Below are 10,227 nucleotides of genomic sequence, written 5' to 3' on the forward strand. Positions count from 1 at the left end.
CCAAGTAATTTATGTGTTTTCTTAAACTGATATAGCATTATTTGCTACTGGAGTACTGTGCCCGTTTCTGGGTCCCACAATTCAAGGATGTGGACAGACTGGAGAAGGTCCAAAGGAGGGCCATGAAGATGATCAAAGGGCTGGAGAACCTGCCCTATAAGGAAAGACTGGAGGGGTTCAGTCTCTTCCTCCTGGAGAGGTCTCAGGGAGGGCCCCTCATCACAGTATTCCAGTACTTAAAGGGCAGCCACAAAGAGGACAGAGGCTTTCCCTTTACAGGGAGCCACGTGGAGAAGACAGGGGAACGGGTACAAGTTGTACTGGGAGAGGTTTCAGCTCAACATAAAAATGAAATTTTTTTTCAGTGAGAACAATCGTTCACTAGAACAGCCTCCCTGGGGATGTGGTGGAGTCCCCATTGCTGGAGGCTTCCAAGATGTGACAGGACTGGGTGCTCAATAATCTCATCCAGGCTCCCTTTCCCAAAAACCGTTGGACCAGATGATCTCTCTAGGTCCCTTCCAATCTGAGCTGTTCTGTGATACTTCAGAGAGTGTAAAAGTCTATGGTCTCTCTCATTTCAAGTGAATTTAAGAATTTCATCCAGTATGTGATGACATTATATAGGTATTTAAATACCTAAGTGGAGCTTATTGGTTTATTACTTTGATTTCAGATACGGAAATTCAAAGTCAGCCAAGTTATCATGGAGAAATCTACAATGCTATATAACAAGTTCAAGACCATGTTTCTGGTTGGGGAAGGAGATTCTGTTCTTTCCCAAGTACTAAATAAATCACTTGCTGAGCAGAAGCAGCACGAGGAAGCCAACAAAACCAAAGAACAGTGGAAGAAAGGAACAAACAAAAAAATGGAGAAAGAAAAGGACCAAACAGGTAAGTCATTGTTTTAGTTTCTGGTCATATGAAAGACGTAGTCTCCATCAGTTTGTTAGCCAGGTTCAAAAAATCCTTGATGTAGGAGTTCTGTCCATCTATTAAAACCTTGACGTATTTGAAATAGTCAAGGATAATACTGCTATAATAAGTTTCAAGTTCAAAGGTATAATATTTTCCATGGTTATTTAACCTCTTTTGCCTGAAGGGAAGGGCTTTTGTCAGAATTGAGTTTAGTGTTTCTTACTTCTCTGTAATATAATTTTCTAACTTTGTTACCTTATGGAATAAAAAAAAATTAAACATGAGGTAGATTAACATATTGCTTACCTTCGATTGCTTGAGTAACCTTTTGGTGCATAGACTTCCACCTATGCTTTAACTGCTTAATTTCCTTCACTAGCCTCTTCCTATATGATACATGTTACTACGTGTAGCAGCAGCTTTTAACCACTTCTGTAATGCAACTTCAGTAGTTCAGTCTAACAATAAAGAAATAATCATCATTTAGGGGAGAAAAGGCCTTTATGCTCTTAGCAGTACTATTCCAGATAAATAATGAGCCCTTACACAAGTACAGCATGATATCGAAAGCTTTCCATGGTAAGCAATAACTTAGATTGGTTATTTCAAAAAAATGTAGTAAGAGAGATACTTGTATTTTTAGAGAGAGGAAAAAATGAAACAGACACACTGGAAAGCTGTGTTGCAAAAAAACTTAAACCCTTGATGACGTAGCAGTTCTACCCATCTATTAAAATGATTTAGATCCTTGAATTTCACAACCGCCAGCGAAAAATTATATTTACTTTGAACTTGAATCTTGGAGCTAAACTGTTACAGAAAACTTTGGAAGTTACACCACCTGGATCTGGAATAAACAGGTTACTCTGAATTGATGGAGGGTGTCATGGATTCAGAATAACTGTAGTTGAAATACCACTGTGTTTTTAACTCCTAAGAAAACAAGGATGATGATAAAATCCAACCATTTTATGGTGAGAGAAGCATGTATGATATAGTAAAGGTTCCACACAGATCTCTCCCAATCCAGTGATCAGCACAGCTAATATTTTAACAAAGAATCTAAACTTAAAGACATCCTACACATGGAAGAGTCTGACTAATGAAGCCACTTGGATAAGGGTAACACGAGACTCCAGCAGAACATACTGAAATATCATATTGTTGTCTAGTCAGGTGGAGAAGGTAAGTTTTATCAGAGTAGGGGGATCTTTCATGGAAGTGGATTTTTTCTTCATTTGCTACAAAAGGGAAATTTCGGTTCCTTATGTTTGTACTTCTGCGCTTTTAAAAATTGCTGAACTCTCTTTACAAAGCACAGCAATTAACAGCCATCTGTACTTAAGCTGAAGTACAGCTTCAGGCTATCTGTTTTGTAACAAGATTATAGCATTCATTCTTTCATTGACTTTTTCCTGTGGCATTCAAATTCAGAACTGATTTTGAGCAGGTCTACACTAGTAACGTGATCTTAATGATCTTGTCTGCTTTGTAGTTTCTCTTGGCCTGTAAGTATTCTGATGCAGAATGTCCACTTTTTTTTTTTCCCTTGCTGTAACACAATAGTTTGTAAAGGGGTGGTGGTTTTTTGTAAACCTGTAGCTCCAAATAAAATGGAGTGTCAATTCTGACCTGAAGTGACATTCCTCAACAATTCACTCAAAATTCACTGGCAGAGCAAAACATGTATTCATTACAGAAATTTTAAACAGGCTAAATATTCCTTCGACTTCACTAAATACAGCTTCTACATGGCACTTTGTTTTTCTGCTTGACAATTGCATGCTATAACTATACATTTTTACTCCCTATATACTGTTGTCATAATTTTTATTATATACATATTTGTTAGAATTGAGAGTAAATGAGAATCCATGGAACTAATAACCTCCAGTTAAAGTATCAGAAATCCCCCAAAATTGTCTGACCAGGTTAGAGTTGTAAATGGGATTTACTTGTGAAGTATATTCTCTCACTCCTCAGAATATAAATAAGCACTAGTCCTATTATCTGTAGCTGAGCAAGCACAACAAGAACTCCAAACCTCATGAAATACATACACTGTGCATTTCCCATTATTAAAATTGTGGGATGAAGCTTACCACGTGGACTTTTCAGAAGCTCAAGCTGTATCAGTTAGTGCTTTTTCTATCATTTCAGCTGCTGGGTGTCAAGGTGAGGAGAAAACATTTACAGTGTTTGAGTTGAAGGTAAAGAAACTATCTAGGGCTTTTCATAGCACGGTTTTGCTGCCTGCAGTACTGTTCTGTTTCCCTGCCCTTTCATTTTAAAGGTTCAAAGGTTCTGAATGGAGGGTCTGAAGCTCAAGACACTGACCAGTCACAACACAATGGAGAGAACACCGAAGAAATGAAAGATAAGCATGAAGCTACCAGTAAGGAAAAGTGAGTGAACCACCTTGCTGAAAATAAGGATCTGTTCTGCTCTAGCAAAATGATGTAAATGCAACAGCAGTATATTGAAGTTACTTAATGATGGTGAGGTACTGTCTTCTTTACAGAGTTTTCTCTCAGCCTTAGGGAATAATAATAGCATGCAAATCTTTTGAAAGAACATTTTTTAAAAGCTGCTTCACTTGCTGCTACAGTGGACTTAAAAGAAAAAAACTACAGGATGTCCTGTTAGGATAAAATCAGCATGTAGTGAGACAGGGCAAAGTACAAGCTTTCTCCCGTGCTTTAGGCTACTTGCTATTATTAAGTTGGAACCAAAGTAAGCCTGAACCAAGTCTTACAGAAACTAATTGGGTTTATCAAGTTTTTTGTGAAATAAAGTATCCTAATCAATAGCCAAGCCACTTTCATTACTGTTCTGTAGTATAGCTACAGAAATGCCCAAATGCAGGTTAACTGCAGGCTTGAACTTATAGACTGGTGAAATTTTAGAACTCTGAACGCTTTATAGAGGTTGATGTATTTACCTTTTCCAAACAAGAAGCTGTAAGAATGCTCAAATTTGTCAGGAGGTATTTAAACCTTAGCCTCACTGAAGAATGTTTTTTTTGTAATCAAGAACAACAAGCAGTGTATGTCTTGTTAGAATATAGGAAATACTTAATAGAACTTGGTACACAATGAGGAAAAGGCCAAGAATTACCCTTGAGCTGAATTTCTTTGAAGTACTGCTTTGTTTTCTCAGAGCACTTCTGCACCTTGTGCTCAGTGATTTTTTTTTTTTTTTTTTTTTGTGTCCAGCAGTGTGTATGGAAGGAAGCATTCCTTTCATCACTCTGTAGTGGGCCAGGAGAATCTGCTGCTGCCTGGCATTCTTTTGGCTGTCTGCCAAGTTAAGACTACAAATGAGTGGAATATTGACTGTTACTTATAAGGTAAATCTAAACGGAACAAAACCAAAGAAACCCTTAAGATGAAAAGGAATTTGGTGTGTGCTGAGAGGCAGCCTCAGCACTACTGGCTTTTGACGACACACCTTTCAGTGTGTCATCACGCTGAAACTTTGGGAGTTTTCAACCAGCGATGCCAAACACCCATTTGATTTGAACAAGCAGGATGTTATGGGAACACACTGAAGGCACAAGTGCAGGGTCCTGACACAGGTTATGCAGCCTGGTGGGCTGCTTAAATAGGTGATTTGGCCAAACCGCAGTATGGTATGAAGAAAGTGCAACACCAGAGTTACCTGAAATCAATAGCAAGGCAGTTCAGTAATAATAGAATACTCTTGGCCAAGTATTTAAGAATAAATGACTACTGCACTGATATTCCAAGGCAGAATTTTTTCATGGCCTATTCCTTTCCTTGCTCCTGCAGAACCTGACAGCACTTGGATTTTTCAGGGAGAGAGACAGTCTCAGATTGCCCTTTGCATTTGTGACTAGAGGAATTAAGGATAAGAATATTGGGGGCATGTGTGACACCTCAATGGACACTGGTCACAAACAACTTAAGGCAGATACATCAGATAGCCTGGAAGATGCTGTTGACTGTCTACACTCCAACAAGTTCTTTGACTTGCCTAAAGAAACAAATACTTTTTACAAAAAGCATGTGTGGCTGTTTGGAGGTGATTTCTGTGGACTTAGCAAATAGCGAGGGTAACAGCCACAAACCAGATTTTATAACACCTCCTCCATCTACCTTGCCTGTTGAGAAATGCATCCACAAACCTGTTCTGAATTCAAGCAAGCTGTAGTGTGGTGTCTGTCCATCATATAACCTTCCATTTCATGCAGTGTTTTTTGTTTTTATTTGAAATACTTAGTTTTTTAGAAGTGAGAAACTAGTAAGCAAAACAAGAACAAATCATCCATGTTCAAAACACCCTGCCGTTCCCACTCCTGACTCTAAGCCAAATAATTTGTACATTTCCCGAATCAGAGGGCTGTCTGTTCAGTTCTGAACTTTACTCCCTTTGAGGCAGAACATGTCCATACCTTTCTGAAGATGTACTTGCAACATGTAGTGGATTATTCCTGGCTACTAGAAAAGTTACAATTAGAAAGGAATGCTAAGCCAGAGTGCTTTTCCACCCGAGCTGACACTTGGCAGCAGGCTAGGGAGGACAGCCTTGCATGGAACACAAAGCCCTGGGGAACAGCTGCCATTCCTGCCAGTTGTACACATGAAGAAACACGATGTCAGTCCCTACCGGCTTAGTGTTGCGTTTGGAGCAGTGTTGTCACAGAGAAGACGGGCGGCTGGTGTCGCTCCCTGCTTCAGCTTTCCAGGCTTCCTCTGATACTGAACATACATCAGCATCACATGTGTTAGGCTGTACTCATTCATCTGGACTAAGTCTTGCTCTCTGTGTTTTTATGTGGTCAGTAATGTTGCTTTTTTTTGTTTCTAGGACATGCAGTGAAGAGAGCGAGCTTGAAAAGTCAGCAAAAGATTCTGCCTTCGAAAGCAAATGACACCATTGGAGTCTTTTTTCTACATTTGAAATCTATAGGCTGCTGAAAGTTCTAAATTTTCTAAGCATAGTATTTTCAAGTTAACTTTTCTGGAACAAGAGGCCCTTTAATCTTGGTTTAGAAGTACTTAAAACACTTTTGCCGATAGTTTTGTCGAGTATTCACAGGTAACACATTTCAAAAGATGGGATTTCCAGTTAAAAAACAAATGCTTACATGTTACAGGCCTTCTTAGAGTTGTAGTATATTTTTATCTGACTACTGTATGTTTGTCTAGCTAATAGCAGGAAAAAGTGTAAATACTTTCAACTGCCTAACTGCTTCATTTGTATAAAATCTACTCTCTTCCTCTGATACTGACCTCCACTTGTGCATAGTTTTTCAGCCCTTGTTGGGATGTCTTTTCACTGTTTTGTAGGAGTTGGGAGCAGCATTTTTATAGCTGTTAAAATGTTGCTGTATGGGTATACTTAATCACTTCTTTTTTTTAAACAAATTTAGTTCTGTTCTTGCAAAACTCATTGTGCCAATTCACTGCAATGTGGCTTTATGGTATGCTTTTGGTATAGTAAGTATACTAGAAAGAAATCTTGTTTTCACTGAATCTGTTGATGCACACTGGGTGGAAAACACTGTCTTGAACAATTTAGAAATTAAAGAATCTAAACTGCTGAAGAGAGACTGATTCTTAATACTAACCTGTATAGACTAAAACATTCAAAGGAACAAGTGTCTGGTTTTTAGTACTATTTCAGTTTTACTGCCTTGGCATTAACTTGGGCATTTCTAACTTGAATTTTAATGGAGACACTGGTAAAGTATTTTAAGAAAAATTTCTAAAGGCATGAAAGGGAATTAAATAGGTGCAAGCTCCTGTGAAAATTCCTTCTTGAAACACAGCCTTTGCCTAATGTCAGAGCTAGAAACAACTTGTGTGCAACTGGATTTCTCACCAGGCAGGTGAGAAAGAAAGAGTTTACTAGACCTAAGATCTTGCTGGGGGGCTGTCAGGGAAGGCAGCAGTGTTCCAGGTATGTGTATTGCCTTGTGTTGTGCCACCGAATCACAGAATGGTAGGGGTTGGAAGGGACCTCTGAAGATCATCTTGTCCAACCCCCCTCCTTGAGCAGGCACACCTAGAGCAGGGGGCACAGGACTGTGTCCAGGTGCGTTTTGAATGTCTCCAGGGAAGGAGACTCCACAACGTCCCTGGGCAGCCTGTTCCACTGCTCTGTCACCCTCACAGTAAGGAAGTTTCTTCTCCTGTTTAGATGGAACTTCCTGTGTTCCAACTTGGGCAGCAACAAAAAAATATGATTGCAGCCTTGTGGAACCCAGTACTTCTGCAGCTTTAACCTACACAGCTCAACAAGGAAGAATTTTCAGTATTGCAGCACAGTATCAAATACTGAAAAGTCAAATTTTTTCTTGTTTGCTTGCGTCATTACTTGCTGCCATGGTTACTTCAGTCAGCCCACCTGGGTGTTCTGTTCTTTTGTTCTTACCCAGGGTAGTACAGGGGAAAGAATCCAGAATCTGAAAGTGACAGATTTGCCTTGACTAATACTTTTTTTCCCCCCTTCACTGAAATAATGTACTAGTATGAAGTAACTCCTTATTCTCCACCTCCTAATTCTGAAGAGATGGTGGTTTTTCCCTGGCATTGCCATTTTGCTCCCCCCCCGCCCTTCTTCCTAGCAGACTACAATAGTAACCTGCATAATAGTTTTAGGATCATAGCCCTCATCTACCCCTCTCATCACTTGCATGGTTTAAGTAACAACAGAGAAAAGCACTCCTGACCAGAGGTACAGGAAAAAGCATGAAAAACCTGAAATTGGAACCTTCGTATCTGATACTTATTGTACAAGCAGTATTATGTTTATTGTGTTCAAAACTGCTATTTAGTTCTCTTTCCTAGTTTGCAGTAGTTAACTGTTTTTTTTACATAACTCAGCCAGAACCCATCACAGTGAATGTTCTTTTCCCTTGCAAAATATGCCACTCCTTCAGAGACCATGTCTGGAGGTGTAGTCACTACACATAAGCTGCTGCCGATGCCTGTTCCAAGTAGTTTGACCAGTGTTTAACCATCCTTTTAGACAGCGGTACACCTAGATGATAACTAGATGATGTTAACTGCTTCGGTAGGTCGTCCTTAACCAGAACTCACAGCTCTGTTAATCAAAGGGGGAAAGAGATGTGAAGAGTGCTTGGGGGAAGGCCTCCACATTGCAGCTCCCAAGAACCAAGCTCATCAATGGCTTTTTGCACAGAATACAGTTGCGCTCAGCTGCCATAGCACTGTGTAGTAACACACTGACTACCTTGGGAAATGAAAATACCACGCTACAGGCATTCAGAAAGGTTAATGACTAAATACTGAGGCCTATATTTACAAAGCAGAATCCACTTGTGTGATTAGTGGAAGTTAGAACTTGGCATGGAAAGAAATTTTAGTTTCTAACAATATAGTTAAGGTTTTGAATACAGCAATCTCCTCCCATACAAAGGTAAAATCATGCAAGTAGTCACAAAACTAAAAGCTAAAATTGCTTGCAAAGCTTTTCATGTGCGTAATGAGAACATATTGTGTAGTGCAATGGAAGGTGTTCGTATACCAAAACTGAGTAGCTTTCAGATCTTGAAGACTATCTCGAGTTAAACCTGAATGATCAATAGCCATGGCAGCTCCCAGTATGAAATTGTCCTTGGCAGACTCATGTTTGGCCTCCACAAATCTTGAGTTTCACCAGTCTAGTGTTTTGCAGCAGACCACTGTCAAGGGATGGCTACACAGCTAGAGCCCCGGACAGCAGCATTCTCATTCAGCTCCCAAATACAGCTGGTTACTGCACACAGGATTTGCATGTTTCTATAAACAGCTAGTCACAAGATGTATTTTATTGCCTTAGGAAACTAAAACAACTTCCACTTTCACCTCAGAAGTGTTTCTGTAAAGATGTTAACTCGAAGGGCAATTTTCACATAGGCACTTCCTGATTTTGATGGTTCCTTTGTATCAAAACCCCTTTTACCAAAAAAAGAGGTAATATGTATTCCACAAGTATGCCAAATCCACCTTGTTTTCACGCAAGTGTTGACAAGCCAACATGTCTGTCCTACTCAACTGTTTCAGAGATAATGGGGTCAACCATACCACTTGTTCAAAGGGTTAACTGCAATGGATGCAGAGGTAAAGCTCCTGATTGTGTGCTGCAGGTCACCGAAGCCACGCTCTATCCATTCAGCTGCCTGGGCTTTTACTGCCCAGATTTACTGCCCATCTACAAACCACAAGGAACCTCGATTCACAGAATCTCACTGGTTGTAGAACTGGTCATCTCACCTTCTGAGATGCCCGAGTATCCATGAGCTGCGTCTCTTGAAAGATACAAATATAATTTCTGAGAGCTGAGAACTGACTAGCCAGTCAAACTTCTTCAGCCTCCCAAGGAATAAGGCTGATTCTTTTTGCAGAAAGGAAACAAAACCACAGTTAATGCACAAAATATAAAGCAGTTAGCTTTGACAGTAGCACCCCTACTTCCAGAGTCAAGTTTACTATGGCTTAAAATATTGTGCAGCCCTGTTGAGTCACTCGTTGCTCATCATTCGAGTGCACAGGGGGCTGCAGTGATAATGCTACAAGTGCCCAGCTAGCAGTGGGAAGTGATGCTGTCTGTATGAATCATGTTTTGCTTTGGAGCTTTACACCAACAGTAAAATCAGAGGGGCAGAGACAGCATTCTGAATTGCTGTCTTGCCAGCAAGGCAAAAAACTTCCATCAGGGAGACAACCTCCAAGACCCTGTGGAAGTTTGAAGTAAGTTATAAAGGCTCATACTGCCAAATCACTGAGCATTTAATGAAGATCAAAGCAAAAAGCCAACCACAGAGTCAGGTTAATGCTTTTTAGATTCAACAGATTCAACCAGTTTTCAATACTCTAGCCTTTTTTCATCCCCCAGTAAGTACAGACAAAAGTCTCCACGTGTCAGCAGGCAGGGCCCTTGGATTTTCATTTAAATGTAACTCAAAACATCTCCAAGTTCCATACCCTTGTATTTATTATAGAATTTATAGTTAGTTATAGACTTATTTCTGTATGTTATAACACCAATTTCTTATAACAAGGGATTTAAGAAAAAATTGCTGATTGTCTTGCTTTAAAAAAAAAAAAGAAAAAAAGAAAAAAACCAAATGCCAAACACACAGACAAGGGATTGTTAAAAAATTAATTTCTCATTTTTCATCATTAAGTAAATAAGCCTATTTGGAACTTTTGATCACTGAAACACAGCATTTAACAAGTAGCCAAAACACAAATACCCAGCTGGTGTCATAGAAATTTAACTACGAATGGGCAGCTGGGTGCAATGCTGGATTTCACTCAGAGGACTCATTCAGAAA

General features: G+C 39.6%; 1 protein-coding gene across 2 annotated transcripts in view; it reads left to right on the top strand.

Moving 5' to 3' along the window:
• The window catches only part of PSIP1 (PC4 and SRSF1 interacting protein 1), a 33,818-nt gene extending 27,329 nt beyond the window's left edge, over positions 1-6,489 (top strand). For both annotated transcript variants that reach the window (XM_075079156.1, XM_075079157.1), the window contains exons 15-17: positions 677-896; positions 3,214-3,325; positions 5,751-6,489. In XM_075079156.1, the coding sequence (XP_074935257.1) occupies positions 677-896; positions 3,214-3,325; positions 5,751-5,814 (396 nt within the window). In that variant the 3' untranslated portion in view covers positions 5,815-6,489. The remainder of the gene's footprint in view (positions 1-676; positions 897-3,213; positions 3,326-5,750) is intronic.
• Positions 6,490-10,227: the final 3,738 nt, after the last annotated feature.

The sequence above is a fragment of the Phalacrocorax aristotelis genome, chromosome Z (assembly GCF_949628215.1).
Source record: "Phalacrocorax aristotelis chromosome Z, bGulAri2.1, whole genome shotgun sequence".
NCBI lineage: Eukaryota > Metazoa > Chordata > Aves > Suliformes > Phalacrocoracidae > Phalacrocorax > Phalacrocorax aristotelis.